Genomic DNA, 17,021 nt, shown 5'->3' with positions numbered 1-17,021 from the left:
TTAATATATTATAATATTATTATTTTGTTATTTATTTTAAAATTTTAAAATTAAAAAGTAAAATTTAATATAAGAAATAATATTTATATATTATAATATTATTATTATAGTGTCGTTATTGTGCCATGTCATATATTTGTTGTTATCGTGTCGTGTCCCCCGAAGTGGTTCGTGTCGTTAATGGATTCGTGTCGTGTTCGTGTCTGAGGGTAGTGGGTCGTGTCCGTATTCGTGTTTGGAGTTTTCTTAACAGGTCATGTTCGTGTTTATTGTTATCGTTCGACACGATAACGATACAAGACGCACGATTTGCCACCATTAATTTGGATCTTTTTATGGTACGATTTCAAATTATTTAAAAATTATGAGATGAGTAATGTCAATTAAAAATGATGAATTAAACAATAATTTCGTCTATTATAAATAGATTAATAAAAACAGAAAAGAACAGCTGGAATAAGTAAAGTAAGGAGTATTAAAAGAGGGGAAAGTCCAACCAAAAACCTTCTGCCCCAAATAATTAAAAATTCTCAATTCGATTCGACCTTCTCTCCTAATTCTCTCTCCTTCAATGGAGGCCCCACCACCACCCCTCTCCGCCGCTCCTCCCGCCGCCGCCGCCACGGCGGCCCCTGCCCCCGCCGTCTACGCCGATTCCGTCGACTCCTCTCCCCGCTCCCGCCACACCGACTCCTGGGACACCGAGGCGCCGCCGCCGCAGCTGCCACCGCCGCCGCAGAAGCTCCGCCTCATGTGCAGCTACGGCGGCCACATAGTCCCCCGCCCCCACGACAAATCACTCTGCTACATCGGCGGAGACACTCGCATCATCGTAATCGACCGCCACACCACCCTCTCTGGCCTCCGCCACCGCCTCTCCAAAACCCTCCTCAACAACCAATTGTTCTCGCTGAAATACCAGCTGCCTAGCGAGGATTTGGATTCGCTGATTTCGGTCACCACCGATGAGGATCTCGAGAACATGGTGGAGGAGTACGACCGCCTGAATAGTCCCGCCGCCGTCGGCGTCGGGGCTAAGCCTGGACGCCTCCGCCTCTTTCTGTTTCCACAATCGTCGGCGAATATTGAACAGCTTCTGGTTGAGACGGCATCGACTAAATCGGACGATTGGTTCTTCAACGCTCTCAACGGCAAGGGCAGCACGTTGTCGGTGGGGGCGAGTGATCGCGGTTTTTCTGAGTCTTCTTCGGCCAATTGCCTCCTCGAATTGGACGATGAATCGGTGGGGAAGGCAGCTGCGGTTGGGAAAGAGGCGGAAGGTCAAATTGAGGGGGCGAAAGTTGGGGGAAATTCTAACAGTGGGATGAATCACGATGTGCACTCTGTTCCTGATTCACCAATGCGGGAAACGACGTCGTCGTTCGGGTCGACTTCTAGCTCGCCGTCTCTGGCGAATTTGCCTCCGATTAGGGTTCATGTCGATGAGAATCCGAAGATTGGGGCGATTGGAATTGAGGATCAGTTTCAGCAGATGGCTGTGGGGGTTGCGGCGAATGTCAATTTGTCGACGACTCCTCCGAAGATCGAGGAGGCAGGGGGTTTCATGGCGGCCGGAATTGCTGCTGGTGGAGTGGCTGCTGGGGTGCCGGTGGTGGTTGGCGGCGATCCCCCAAATCGGGTTGTTTCAGACGATGAGAGATCAGATCCTGGTGGTTACAGGAGGGTACAACAAATCCAGCCGCAGGTACAATCACAAATGCAGCAACATCAACAGCAGCAGCAGATATCTCAGGCTCAATTTCAGCAGAAACAGAGTGGTGGCTTTGAATTGGTTTCTCCAGATTCCGTTTCGAGGTATATCGATTGATTAATTTGTGAGTCTAATTTCGTTGAATTGATGTTCGATTGCATAGATAATCTGAATTGGGGATTTTTCATGATTTCATTTATACAGTGAAGGAAGTATACAGAACCCCTTATCTAGGCAGAGACAACCTATGTATCAAGAACAAATCACACAAATTCAATCTGGAAACACTATGGTTGCTGCTAATCCGGCTGATCTGAAATCCGGTGATCAAAATGCTAATAAGATTCCGATGCAGCAACAAGTTCAAGAACCAGGTTATGTCATATCGAACCAATATGATCCGAATCACCCCCAAATGCATCACCCCCAACCATTTGTTCATTCCGGGAACCAGTATATACCTGCTGGGGCAATGTCGTATGCACCATACTACTCCGTTTATCCCCAACAGCAGCCACACCATCCACACCAGCAGCCGGTGCTCGACCAACAGCAGTTCTACTTTGTCCCTGCTAGACAGCCCCAAGCTTATAACATACCTGTACCGCAACAAGGCTATAGCGAAATGGCCCCAAATCCCCCTTCCATTCGCCCTCAGGCGCCTCCTGCTGCTGCCGCTGCCGCTGCCACGCACGTGGCTTACAGCCAGCAAGTAAACGCGCCTTCATCCAAACCCGAGATGGCTGCAGGAGTGTACAGAACAGCAACTGGAGCACCACCCCAGCATATGGTGCAAGTCCCGTCTAGCCAGCAACATCAACCTCAATATGTTGGGTTCACTCAGATTCATCATCCCTCCCAAATGATGGCTCCTTCCTCAGCATCCAATCCTGCTTACGCGTTTGAATTTACTGATCCGACACAGGCCCAAATGTATTACACTCAGGCTATGACACATCAGCTCTCTGCTCAGTACCAGACCATGACGTCAGCCCCTCAAGGGATTTCGCCTGATGCTTCGTCTCAGGCTTCCTCAGACAGCATTAAGCAGCAGCAGCAAGTTAGGACTATGCAGCAATAATGACAGGTAAAAGTTTGGGGTATTGATGGAAAATTTTGCAGCAGTGGATTTGATTTTATATTCGGAGTTTATATTACAGTGTCAAAAGTCTTACTATTCTTATTATTGGTTTGTGGTATGTAAGTTCATTAGGTAATAAGGAACTCGTGTTTTTTACTTCTATATATATGGTGTTTCTGTCATTGCTCTTATTGGTGGTGTCTGATATCATACTGTAAAAGTCGAACCTCAGTATTACGCGATCATCCTATATAGCATTTGTTGAACAATTACCAGAAAGTGCAAGATGAAACTTTGGACATGATACTCTATTTGGTTTCTTAGCTCAGTGTTTTGTTGATTTTGCAATCCATGTTTCAAGTATGTTAAGGCATGCGTGTTATTGCAAGAACCTGCTATGTGAAGCTTTAGTTAGGTAATCCTTAAAGTTTCTATAATCACTGATCTTCAATCTTGCTTTAATTCTCAGTCTGACTCGGTAGTTTTTGTCATCGCTATCATCTGTCTTTGTGGCAATCTTAACTTCAACGAGGGTTTGGACCAATAACATGAATGTACTCTATTTGGTTTCTGAGCTCAGTGTTTTGTTGATTTTGCAATCCATGTTTCAAGTACGTTAAAGCATACATGTGTGTTCTTGCAAGAATCTGCTATGTGAAGTTTCAGTTAGGTGATCCTTAAAGTTTCCATAATCACACCGTTTGTCATCTTTGTAGCAAATCTTTACTTCTACGACATGATTGGTAGCTGCTGCTTCTATGCTTTGTTATGGTGTTGTGTGGCCTATTATGTGTTGACTGTATATAGATGGAGTGGCTTATCCATAGACCATGCCTTCATTGATGTTTTGTAATAACGAATGAACGATGAATGTTTGCTTGAGAGTATATCAGTTGACATATATCTTCAAGATTTTTGTAGGTTTTGTGCTTTCCCAAATCCTTTTTCAATGCTCATGAAATTCTCTATGTTAATCTGCTTTGCATTCTTCTGTTCGAAATAGAAAATCGAACTTCTTTATAAGTAAGCCGTGTTTTTTTACTGTTCATACCATCTCAAAATGCAGATTGCTTTCTAACAAGAGGTGTTTTTCTCTCTTGCTAAGAACAGCTTATGATATTGTTTTCTTCGTTTTCTTGCCTTCGAAATTCATGGATTTATCGTCGTTCACGTTTGTTTCGTTGTTGTGCGTGAAAATGTCACATAATTTGAATACAGAGTATGTATGAAATCGAAATATGGCATGAAACATGCATGGTCAGGTTCGTAGAAAACAATTTAGCAATTAATGAGTTGGACCTACTAGATTTTTGAATAAATTTAAGAATTCAGAAATGTTTGTGGGACTGACATTGATATATCAGATAGGATAAGTAGATGTATTAATACAGACACATCCTCATCAAAATGAAAGCAACTGTTACCAAATGATAAAAGAAAATGTGAATGGATATTTGTAAACTATCGTTAAGGATTGTAGGGGTCAAGTTTGGCAATTAATGAGTTATAAAAGCCTTATGCTTTCGACATCTCTCATTTTCAAGTTTCCCAACAGCAGACTTTTCCATCCTCTTATGCACGTGCCAGCGTTGGCCTCGTACCCGTGTAGTGGGTCGATGTTCGTATTGTGTTCGCAATCAGAACCTTGTGCTATTATTTCGTTTATTCTGTTTATTTCTTTTCTTATTTTTCATCTATAAATACATGTATTCTCTATATTAAAATTTTCAAATTTAGAATTTAATCTTGTAATTTTTAGTATTTTATTTTAGTTACTATATGACTTTTTAATATCAATTATATACTGATTTTTAGTAATAATTTAATATTTTTTATTTATTTATAAATTAATTTAATTGGAGTATAAGAAAGAATTAAAATATAAAAAATGAGGAAATATGGCATGAATATGATGTGAATTCATGATTATAATTTCTTATTCAGTCTACCCTTTTGCGAGTTAGAATGGCCAACATATCTTCCACAATCTTTGTCAAGATTCACATAATCTAACGTGGTGTATCAATCGATATTCTTTTAATTTTATATTATACGCAAAAGAGTAAAAGGAATGATATGTTGAATAAATATATTGTATTTGTATTTCACTCGATTATTTCGTGTTGGGAAATGTAGGGACATTTTTTAGTTAAAAAACCTAACCTAATCAAATTGGCTAAAGTTTGGTGCTTCAACGTTCAACATTCAACAATCAGCAAAAAGTGTCAAATGGTGTAGAAAGCGTCATATATCGACTAAGTACGAACGACAATAAAGTGTAGATTAGTTGTAAAACATTCCCCAATCAATATAAGTTGGAGGCTTGTAACTGTTTCAGTTACTATGAAGATAGAAAGTTATTATTCGATACTCTTTTGGAAAAAAATGGGGTAATGATCTCTATAATCACAAGCTTCGTCTGAAATTTGATATCTCCCACAAACTTATAAATTGAATTCAGCATGACCCGTCAGATTACATAGGTTGATAAATTGGTCAATAAATAAAACGACGTCACTTTTTATGGATGTAAACGGGTTGTTATGTAGGTTATTTGAGTGAAAAAATTTCTCAAAAATTTCGTCAGACTTTCAAATGTGAAAATTTCATTATACTTAAAAAATATTTGAAATTATGTTTTACGTCGGTAAGAAATGATGTCAAATTTCGATCATAGTTCATATGATTTTATAGACCATTAGCCCTAAAAAACTATTGTACATGCTCTTTAGTTAAATACTACACTAACCAATATTTCAAGCTCCTTAAGTTTGAACAAATATGACGGCTTTCAAATTAACTAAAGTGGACGAATTGTTGGGAAATTTGGGTTTTGTAAATGAGTTGACTATCTACAAGCAATTTGTACAAAAACGATTTAATTGTTGCCAGGATCTGGACAAATCACCAAGAAATGTACCCTTTTTTTTTTATACCAAAAAACTATTTTTGAAAAAAGTAATAAAATACAAAGTGTATAATTATAGGAAACTAAATTTATTTAATAATTAAACCCCGATTTTGTGAGCAGAATAATGAAGTTGAAAATGGATCCCTTCATATATTAGGGCCCACAGTAAAGAATTTGTTGGGCCTAACAGTCCGTGATATTATATCATTTCATTTTGGCCATTTAAATTATTTGGGATAATTTCTTTTTAGTTCTAGTTAATTACTCCATTTTTTAAAGATTCATTTTTAATTAATAGTTAGGGGTTGTAGAATGTAAATCGAAAACTGTTGTATTTCAGTATATCCATTAATCTACATGTAATGGTGGTGAGATACGAGGACGGTCGACCAATCCTATCGCCAATCTATGAGCACCCAAAAACTCCATTAGATTCGACTTTTGGAGCCGCTGCCGACCCCGCTATGTGGCAGCTCCTCAACAATCCTCTAAAAGGTTGAGAGGTTCATTATTTGTTTTTGTTTTTTTGTGTTTTTTTGCTATCGTTAAATTCTCTTCCGACCCTACTACGTGGCAGCTCCTCAAGAATCCTCTAAGGTTGAGAGGTTCATTTTGTCTTTTTGTGTTTTTTGGTATCGATAAATTCTCTAAAGTTAGATTTATGGAGATCTAATCCAATTATATGCTTTATACCAAGTACTCCATCCGTTCCACAAAAGATATCACACTTACTCTTTTAGTTTGTCATACAAAAGATGTCACATTTCTCCTTTTTGGAAAAAGTTCTCTCTCACATAAATATAAAAATTATATTTTCTCTCTCCATTTAACACACAAAACAAAATCCCCTAAAATCCCGTGCCGTCCCACAAGTGTGACATCTTTTGTGGGACGGAGGGAGGATTATACTTCGTTACCTTAGTCGTGTAGTAATAAAGAACACATCCTCGGCTGCATATACTCCTACCAAATATTCTTATCTATGTTTTGAGAATAAAAATAAGTGGAACTACCAAACAAGTATTTTCTGATCAATATTTAATGACCTACTCATTTCATATCAAAATGAATCATCATATTTCTTTTGTTTGCAATACTATTCAGTGTCAAGCTAGTTTTCAATGACAACCTAAATAAAGTAGAAAGAGGTGTGCACTAAATTAATGGAAATTAATTTTATCATGAAAAAAATAGCAAGACTCATAAGAGAAGACTAATCATACCTGACACTGTCCTCCGACAATTATCTAATTGAATCGACACCAACCAAATACTAGCCCTCATGGCATAGGCGGACCCAAGTAGAGTGGTCATGGGGTTTATGCCCGTACTAAATATTTTTTTTCATTATTTTATACAATCAGCAAATTTATCCAAACTTTTATGTGTATGTAAAAACACTAGGTTTAATGATTCGAATCATCTAAAATACATTCTCAAATAAATTTTCAAGACATTATATATCCAACATTTTTTTTTTCATCAAACCAGACAATGACCCACAAACGAATATTTTTGATAATTCGAATAAAGTAGTGCATGGTAATAATCGAAGCCTCTATATATATTCTTTATAATGAATGGTGGGCCTCTCCACTACCAAATCATGATCTCACTCCCCAACTATATATATGTACCTTCTAAACCTCATAATGCATGCATTCTTCAACAAAAATCAAGCTTAGTTCAAGGTGATAATATTATCATGTGTCATTTCTTTATATTTATTTTCATGTTTCTTTCCTATCTCCTCTTGTTTCCATGCATGGATTTTACCAAGGCATATACCTATTTTTAGATTTTACCAAGGCATAATATTATGCATATACCTATCTTAATTTTGTGAGTAAAACTATGAATACATGAAAATGAAAAATACTATATTCGTCCACATTAAATAGTCTTGTTTCTCAATTTTGGTTTGTCCATCAAAATTTGAAGGCGAGTCTTATTTTCTACTAACAATAATTCAACTACTTTTTCTTTCGCCCTCTATTATTATACCAACTTTGCATCAAAACTCATTCCTTTCCTTGTCAAGATTATTTTTCGTGGACAGACTCTCTATTAATTTACCAATTTTGCATTAAAATTCATGTCTTATATTGTCAAGATTATATTTTGTGGACGAGGGAGTACTAAGTTGTAGACTTGAAGGTGGATGTTTTTCAGGTTTTGGTTTCAGGGTTACTGAAATGGAAGGTGGAAGGTCTGAGGGTTCGAAATATGAGTGCTTGCTTTTTGGTATGTTGCTTCAAAGATTTTACTTCAAAATTGAAGTCTACAATATTTAGGTAGCTGTGGAAAAGTCACGGGATATGATATGTGAGTAAGTCAATTTTACTGTGATTTTTGGTCAGATATGGATGACACTTTATACCCTTTGAGTTTGGGGATCAATTTTGCATGTCGCAAGAATATACAAGGTACTACTTGAATCTTTTCATGTGTTCTGTTTTGGATTTGTTGGGATATAGTACATACATATCACAAAAATGTTAGATTTTGTTAGAGCTACGTTATACTCTCTTCGTTCCATAGTAATGGAGGTGTTTCTTTTCGGCACGGAGATTAAGAAAAATTGTGTTAGGTGAGTTAAAAGAGGGAATAAAATGGAAAATGAAAAAGGTAGATAGATGAAGAAAGAAAAAAGTAAGAGAGAGTAAAGTAGGTGTGAAAAAATGTGTTGACTTTTACTAAAAATGGAAATGACTCTATTACTATGGAACGTATTAAAATGGCAAAATGACTCTATTACTATGGAACGGAGGGAGTAGTTCATTAGGAGGTTCCATCTTCATATCATTTAACTTTAGAATGGAACGTTGCTACGCTTTAGTAAATGAGATCGTACCTAACTAGCACCCGTAAAATCTAAAATAGCAGGCTCCATGTTCGAGCCGAATGTGTTGTCTAATGTGACGGAGCTTAGGTGATCATGTTCAAATAAGCTACAAATGACTCATATGTGAGGCAATGAGGGGACATGTTGAGAGGGGACATATTGAGATATTCACGTGTGAGTTGTCGCATATTGAAATTGTGAAATAAAAAGGAATTAGCTCAAGCCAGTTGAGTCACTCCTCTATTCATCAATCAATTTTAGAATGGAACCTCACAAGGTCTTGATTAGTCTTCATTTTACGTATCAGGTACGCTTCAATGAATGAAACTGTACTTAGCCTCCGTAAAATCTAATTGAAAAAGCAATAAAGAATATAAGAATTAGTTAGCCCCATAAAAATCTACCAATAAAAGCAATAAAGTGCATGTGAACTCATGATGATTGATTACCTATAGATGGTTAACCTTGATCTCAGATTATATGCTCCATCACATGCATATTGAAGAAAGTGAGGTCCCTAGGCTTTGCTTAGATCTGTACAAAGAGTATGGCACAACAATGGCTGGCCTTAAGGTATATATCTCCCGTTTAACCGAACACTTTTGCCTTGTACCGAAGGTTCTCGGTAAACATTAATTTTTTTAAGTGTATGTAAACAAGCAACGAAGATTAAGCTAATTAAAGCAATATACATGGATTTAAATATAAGAATCATTAATTTAATTTGTTGCAGGTGATGGGCTACGAATTTGACAATGATGAGTTCCATGCTTATGTTCATGGAAGATTGCCATATGATTTGCTAAAGCCTGATCCAGTGCTACGCAATCTCCTCCATTCCATGCCCCAACAGAAAATAGTATGTTCAAACTCTAATCTCTCTCAACGGTTTCGCTCGCACCCCTAGATCAAAAATTTTGGATCTGCCACTAGAAAAATATTAACGTTACCACTTGCTTCGTTGGATGCGTGTTACTAATTCAGGTCATTGATCATCTGAAGATATGCAACGAACATAATAGAAAATGAATATAGATCTATATTTATAATCAATATTGCAAGTTGAGCATGCAAATACATCAGTTAGAGAACTTACTTCTTGTGTCATTCGCTAGCTGTGTTTGATCGAATCCTACAGATGAATCCATTACTTTCATTATCCAACATGCATGTAAACCCGGTGCATTAACAATTCTCAGTACAGAGTCCAATATTGAACATGCATATTATTTACTATAATAAACGTTCTAAACAAACGACATATTTCTCGAGAAATATATATTAACGTTATACATTAATTGAAGTCCAATATCTTAATCTAGTTCATATATCTTCCGTGCAGATCTTCACGAATGGAGACGAAGCACACGTGGCTCAAGTGCTTGGTAGGATGGGGTTGGAAGATTGCTTCAATGGTGTCATATGCTTCGAAACTCTTAATCCTCCCTCGACTGAAACCATGCAAAATGGGAACTCTACTCAAATCCTGTGCAAGCCTTCTGTGGAAGCAATGGAAGCTGCCATTCGAATAGCAAATGTTGATCCAAAGAAAACAGTTAGTATATATACTAGGTTAACATATTGCTACTACAATTAAATGTAAAAGAAAGCATGTGACTTATGAAGGTTTCTCCCTTTGAATCTCAGATATTCTTCGATGATAGCGTTCGTAACATTGCAAGTGGTAAAGCAGCAGGACTCCACACTGTAGTTGTAAGTTCAACACATTCTATTGCTTGCAGCCTGAAGCGAACGAACATGGATGCATAATGGATTTTTAAACTTTAATGAGATGTAAAACAAAACAAGTTTTAAAAAAAATCCCAAACGGCGTAGTTTGACATCTTCTTCGAAGAAAAAAACTAGGCCTTCTTGGCGATCGCCCCTTGAATTCGCCACTTTTCACGACATGGTCATTTTCTAACCGGCTCGTAAAAAATGCAGGTGGGAAGATCCAGTCTAGTGCCAGGTGCAGATCATGCTTTGAGCAGCATACACAATATGAAAGAAGCATTGCCTGAGATATGGGAAGATGAAGTCGAGCATTTGGAGCAAGTCATCCAATCTTCTGCAGTGGAAACTGTGGTCTTAGCATAGACCAATTATTAATATGTACAATAACAATAAAAATAAAATGTGACATCTACATATTATAATGTGATGATGTACGGTCTATCAATCAATAAAGTTGATGCGTATCAGTCAATAAAGTTCTATATTACAAAAATTGTCTTTTTTCTTCGATTCAAGAAAAATGCTCAAACCAAAAAAAAAAAATGTGACATCTGCATATAATAATGTGATGATGTAGTGTCTATCAATCAATAAACTTGATGCATATCGGTCAATAAAGTTCTATTTTACGAATATTAACTATTTCGATTCAAGAGAAATGCTCAAGCCAACAGAACGTCGAGTAGAAACAACCCTTTTCTTTTTTGCTTGATTATGAATTATGGCTTCAATTTTCTTACCTCACATGTGCTTGTGCTAGTCTTCTTATTTAGGTCGTAGACAATATTAATAAATGCTGGAATGGAATTTCTCATTCATGTAATTTATTATGTCGCCGACTTACATCTGAAATAATTTTCAGCAATTAATGTACAGAAAATATCAAGTCAATTTTGACGCCTCAAAAAATGAGAGAGAATAAAAAATTAAAAATCAATATCTTAATCTGGCGATAAGATTTGATTATTTGAGATTAAATAGTTCAAAACAAACTTTGACACTAAATTGTTTTGATATTATTTTTTTTGAAATTATATCTAATTTGGCAGCTAAATTCATAGGTGAGTGTCACCACCAATAAGTTAAACAAAACAATGTTGTTTATTTATAAAAAAAATTGACATTTAGTTAATTCTTGTAATATACTATCCTACCAAACCTAAAGCACACTAAGTAAAACCAATATCTTCTTAGTAGAATTGTACAATCACAAATAAAAATCATTCTACACCTTTAAAATGGTTGAAAACTGACAATTTGAAACATAACAAGGACTAACAGAATAGAAAAAATAAACATCATCAACAACAAAAACAAACACAAAGTGACAAACTGATTAAAACACAACAAACAAACAAACAATAAACAAATGATGTCTCCAACAAGAGCAAGAACAAGACAACTTAAAATCACAGCATTCTTACACACACTAACAGTCAAAACAATCTTCAACTAAACCTTTTTTTAGCCATGGATAAAGGAGATTGATTCCATAGACTTTTTCATCTCTTGTTTCATCACAATAGTGACAATATCCATCTTGCTCCAATGAGATTACACACCTCGAAAATCGACCCTCTCAGGGTTCCGGTAGTCTCTCTAGGGCGTCCGAGACAAGCCTCATCGAAGGCCTCTTCTCGGGGCTGCTAGAGGTGCACGCCATCGCAATCTTTAGAACCGCGATCATCTCCTCTTCCCTGTCCCCGTCCTGAGCCAGGTTCGGGTCCAGGACATCGCACACGGCCTTCTTCTCCTCGATGCAGAGCTGCATCCACCGCACAAGGTCCATCTCCGACGAGCCAACTTGGACCAATGGCGCCTTGCCTGTTATCATTTCCAGCAGGATCATCCCGTACGAGTAGATGTCCCACTTTTGGGACGGCTTCACCGCCCTCATTGCCTCAGGGGCTTGGTAATAGGCACCGAACGAGGCTGATGAGGCGAATGCAGCAACGTCTGAGGCAGAGCTGCTATGCTCCCCTCTCTGAGGCTGTGAGCCACCGGCTATGTTAGCTAGCCGGCCTAGGCCAAAATCGGAGATTTTGGGCTCCATTTCGTTCCCGAGCAATATATTCGATGGCTTGAGATCACCATGGACATATTTCTTGGGACTGCACTCGTGCAAGTAAACTAAGCCCTTTGCAACTCCTTTCATGATCTTCAATCTCACACGCCACGAAAGAGGCGTGAACGCCACCAATCCCGGCTTTCCTACAACATCAAACACATAGCATTATGTCCAAGAAAACACACAAGAGCTAATAATCAATGTTCAATTATCACACGAAGTCGTATGGAGACGAACCATGGATAGCAGAAGCGAGATTTCCATTTGGCACGAAGTCGTATATCAGCAGCTTCTCATCCACAGACCAATAATAAGCTCTAAGAGTGACTACATTCGGATGCCTAAGCTTTCCAATGGCTTCAACCTCTGTTTGAAACTCCTTAAACTTCTGCGAACCTCCCTCGCCCAATCGTCTCACAGCCAAGACAAGTCCATCCTCGAGCACGACCTTGTACACGATCCCTATCCCACTCTTCCCCATCACGAAGGCAGAAGCCTTCAAGAGCTCATCGAGATCAAACTCCACTCGTGCATCGAGAGCCACTAGATCATAATGCTCCGCCTTTTCAGACAACGTCTCCGACTCATCCTTCCTAAAGCACAAGCATTCCTTTGACGCTTTAGGCACCTTCTCAAAACCATAGCCACTCTCGTCCCTACCCTTCCCACGACGACAGACCTTCGATTGGCAATACGAGAACAACAACCCAAGCACGCATATCCCCACAACATCCCCAACAATGATGGCAACTAAACTAGCCTTACTCAAACCCCTCCCACCGCCCCCATTCTTCCCCGGAGGGTAGCTGCTAGGCAAGTACGGATACGAAGAGGGCGGATTCGCCTCACCACCAGACGAGCAAAGATTCTTCAACGGAGGACCACAGAGCCCCGGATTCCCAACAAAGGCCGTTGGCCCCCTGTTCACAAGAGCTCCATTTTGAGGAATTGGACCTCCCAAACTGTTGTAAGTGAGATCAATGTACACCTTCTCAGGCAGATTGCCAAGACTAGCCGGAATCGAGCCGTTGAACTTGTTATAAGACAAGTCAACAGTCCCTTGCAAGTTATCAAGATAGCCCAAATCAACAGGAATAGAGCCACTAAAGCTATTGTGGGAAAGATCAAGTCTTTCCAACAAAACCAAACTCTTCCCAAACTCACTAGGCAAAGAGCCACTAAAATTATTCTGCCTAACAACAAGATTCCTCAACCTCCTACACTTAACCAAAGAAGAAGGCAGTGACCCATTAAATAAATTCTCAGACAAATCTAAAGTAATGAGATACCCAAGATTCCCAACCTCAAATGGCAAAACCCCAGATAAGAAATTCCCATAAAGAACCAAACTTTGCAACCCAACAGCCTTAAAAAGACCAAAAGGCAGCCCCCCAAACAACCTATTGCTCCTCAAATTGACATGCCTTAGCTCAGAGAGGGATCCTAGAGAGGGAGAGAGAATCCCAGAAAGCTTCTTTCTAGGAATGCTGAGAGACACCACTCTCCTCTCTTTGCATGTGATGCCATTCCATGAACATGGGGTTTCATCAGAGATGTTCCAATTGTTAAAAGCTCCTTGAGGGTCCAATGTGATGGATTTCTTGAATGATAACAGAGCTACCCCTTCTTCATTCACAGAACTCGCAAAATCGCAGCAAATTAAGAGGAATAAAGCAAGGAAGGTTAGCATCTTTTGAAGAAAATGATGGTTGCAAATGCATCTACAAGATTTACCTTTTAAGCAAGAAGACTGGAGGGGAGAGAGCAAGAAAGAATTGGTTTTGGGGAAAGGGTAAAGGTGGTTCAAGCTAATAAGCAAAGGGGGTTTGGGAAAATGGAGTGGTTTTACAGAGAAAGATAGCAATAATGCAGGAAATGAAAAGGAAGATCCGTGTTGAACTATCTTGGTAAAAAAATATTTGCTTTGCAGTGTACTGTGATAACTCTGTAGTGGGAAATGCCAGTTACTAGAATCTGAGTTGCTGTAAAAAAGATCTTCCATTTCTATGTTAAAATCGTGGCTCCATTATTTCTGTTTCGATTGGTGTAGGCGTGTAGCAATTAGTAAAATTAGATGAAATCGAAAATTCAATAATTATGTTAACTTTTTCTCAAAATTAATAATGTCAAATCAGAATTTAATAAAAATTCAGTACTTTTAGTAATTCATCATTTTTTTGAAAAGGAGATGATTCTACTAGGGAATGTGAACTGAAGTGGGGAAAGGATTCCTGCTGGATGCTGGCAATGGTTTTAATTAGCTATTCGTATGGGAAATTTAATTATGTCTAACTTAATTAAATAATCTACTTCCCCAGTCCTCGAAAATATATCACTTATTTCCTTTTTTATCCGCCCTTACAAATTTGTCACTTTTCAGTTTTTACCATTTTTAGTAATAAACATTATATTTCACTAATTCATTCTTATTCATATTTTATTATAAAACTAATATATAAATGTAGGATCCACGTATCACTAACTTTTTTTAATTCACTTTCTATAATACATTTTTTAAAACCCATGCCGAATTAAATGATATCAAATTATTAGAGAAGTAGGGAGTATAAAATAAATTTACTACACTTGATAATTTGACCCACAAAAATGACTTCGTAATTTGTTTTTTAACCGAGAACGGAGAATCTCGATACACTAGTTGTCGGAATATTTAAAATTTACTACTGCACATCATATGTTAGCAAAAAAAGGTTACAATTAAATGAAAATGTAATTAGTACTATATTATTTTCCATAAGTTAGTTAAACATGTTTTGTACCTACATGACACTGTCCATTTCGAGTTCAAATTCGATTTACATTTTGATTAAAAAAAACTTATAGTCATGTAAAAATAAAAAAACTACTTCATAATTAATTAAATAAATTAGAAACGAAATGCAGATAAGAGACAAGAATAATATTTTTTACAGACATAAAAAGGAAAAGAATGAAGCGCCTACATTAATTTGTTTAAACTGAACCACAAAGTTGAGGCACGACAACTTGTACAAAGATAGATTAAACCACTTTGTTTAATAAATAATTCATATTTATCAATCTTGTCATTTTTTTTCAATTTAACTTGAGAATTTGTTTATTTTGGTTTGGGACAATATTGCAAATTACATGTCATATTTTAGCAACAATTACTTTGACAGTCTATGTTGTCTATAAAAAGGTAGACCATTGAGCAAAATATTTACAATAAGAGGAAAAAAGATTCTTCTAATACTATGATTAGACCACATGTCTCTTCATTTACTTTTTGGTAGATTTAACTTTAATTGCAATTTTGGTAGCTAATTAATTATTATAATTAAGCTGATTTTGGTGCTTTTTACATATGCGGATTAGAAGCTAAATAATAAAATCGTAAGTTGTTACCAATAAAATCGTCATTATTAAATGAAGGATGAAGAATAAATCTATTTATTAGCTGTAAAATATGATGATGAAGATAATATCATTTATTTCTAAATTATGACGTTGCATTTTAATGTCAAAGAAAGGAATGCCTTGTACATGAAAGTTCACCCTCAAGTTTAATGAGTACTACAAATCAATCTTTTACAACTAATTATTTCACATGTTATTTCTTCCTCTTATGAGTGTGGATAACCGATATACTTTATCCGTCCAATAATAATTGTCATATTTTTCTATTTCGGTCCGTTCCACAATAATTATCACACTTTACTTTTACCATAAACGGTAAGTAGGTCTCACATTCCACTAACATGCTTCACTCACATTTTATTACAAAATCAATATAAAAAAGTAGATCTCACATTCTACTAACTTTTCCAACCAACTTTTTCTTACATTTTTTAAAATTCATGACCACAATAAGAGTGACAATTATTGTGGGACGAGGAGAGTAATATCTCAATAATATCAATTTAGCTCGAAAAGGAAGGATATGACTAAATTAATTTTGCCCTAATAAAAAGACCGTTTAAACCGAACCAATAATAGTGCAAAATTGAATGGGTCGATAAAGTAGACTGACCTAATTAACATTTCTAAACATAAATATAATGTTAAATAAATAAATGAAAAAGAATAAATGATTTAATGAGCAAATATATAGAGCCCATTAGGGCCGTATATGATAATAGCACTCATAGAGACCCAAATAGAACTAAATGGGCTAAACTAAGCCCATAAAAATATCCATGTTCAATTATTCTGCATTCCATCCCTCAAGCTGGATACAACTAATTTTGATTATGTTCACAATTAGGCCTACTTATTCGGCCGGTTCCGGTTCTACTCGGTCCAGTTGACCGGGTACCCGGTTACAAATTTTCATGAATCTTGGAACCGGAACCGGAATCGGACCTGGCCGGATCCGGTTCAGAACCGGTCGGGTAAGAACCGGTCGGTTCCGGTTCCGAACCGGAACCGATTTATAGTTTTAATTTTGATTTATTTAAATAATTCAATATTTAGAAATATAACAATTAATACCAAAAAGTTTAAATAAACACACAAAAATACAAATCAAAATATTGAAAATCTAAAATAATACATTAGTAACTTTTAACATGGAGTAAAAATATAGTTCTTGACCACTAATCATGTGATTTATGCCCAACTACGTCTCAAAAGTGGTATACAAAATAAACCTAGTCCACAGATTATGAAATTTCAATTCTTTAATATCTT

General features: G+C 37.0%; 3 protein-coding genes across 6 annotated transcripts; 2 read left to right on the top strand and 1 right to left on the bottom strand.

Moving 5' to 3' along the window:
* The first annotated feature begins 504 nt into the window (after positions 1-504).
* LOC125213263 (vacuolar protein sorting-associated protein 27-like) lies at positions 505-3,815 on the top strand. 3 transcript variants are annotated; one of them, XM_048113707.1, is made up of 3 exons: positions 505-1,815; positions 1,916-2,798; positions 3,509-3,815. In XM_048113707.1, exons 1-2 carry the CDS (start codon positions 572-574, stop codon positions 2,790-2,792), a joined length of 2,121 nt encoding a protein of 706 aa, XP_047969664.1. In that variant the 5' UTR covers positions 505-571; the 3' UTR covers positions 2,793-2,798; positions 3,509-3,815. The 3 variants fall into 3 exon arrangements, with proteins under 3 accessions (XP_047969664.1, XP_047969665.1, XP_047969666.1); XM_048113708.1 differs by lacking the exon at positions 3,509-3,815 and adding an exon at positions 3,262-3,502; XM_048113709.1 differs by lacking the exon at positions 3,509-3,815 and having other exon boundaries at positions 1,916-2,540; positions 2,637-2,974.
* A 3,557-nt stretch (positions 3,816-7,372) lies between these two features.
* LOC125209034 lies at positions 7,373-10,681 on the top strand. 2 transcript variants are annotated; one of them, XM_048108617.1, is made up of 8 exons: positions 7,373-7,394; positions 7,876-7,947; positions 8,064-8,129; positions 9,024-9,121; positions 9,282-9,407; positions 9,891-10,103; positions 10,196-10,261; positions 10,493-10,681. In XM_048108617.1, the coding sequence occupies exons 2-8, from the start codon at positions 7,899-7,901 to the stop codon at positions 10,643-10,645; spliced, it is 771 nt and encodes a 256-aa protein (XP_047964574.1). In that variant the 5' UTR covers positions 7,373-7,394; positions 7,876-7,898; the 3' UTR covers positions 10,646-10,681. The 2 variants fall into 2 exon arrangements, with proteins under 2 accessions (XP_047964574.1, XP_047964575.1); XM_048108618.1 differs by having other exon boundaries at positions 7,389-7,394; positions 7,861-7,947.
* Positions 10,682-11,598: 917 nt separating this feature from the next.
* LOC125209395 (receptor protein kinase-like protein ZAR1) lies at positions 11,599-14,233 on the bottom strand. The gene is made up of 2 exons (XM_048108999.1): positions 12,588-14,233; positions 11,599-12,493 (listed from the first exon to the last, which is right to left on the bottom strand). The coding sequence occupies exons 1-2, from the start codon at positions 14,038-14,040 to the stop codon at positions 11,862-11,864; spliced, it is 2,085 nt and encodes a 694-aa protein (XP_047964956.1). The 5' UTR covers positions 14,041-14,233; the 3' UTR covers positions 11,599-11,861.
* Between the last annotated feature and the right edge of the window lie 2,788 nt (positions 14,234-17,021).

This window comes from Salvia hispanica, chromosome 3 (assembly GCF_023119035.1).
Source record: "Salvia hispanica cultivar TCC Black 2014 chromosome 3, UniMelb_Shisp_WGS_1.0, whole genome shotgun sequence".
In the NCBI taxonomy this organism is placed as follows: domain Eukaryota; kingdom Viridiplantae; phylum Streptophyta; class Magnoliopsida; order Lamiales; family Lamiaceae; genus Salvia; species Salvia hispanica.
The sequence above is the reverse complement of the archived record's forward strand: the minus strand, read 5'-3'. Positions and strand labels throughout refer to the sequence as shown.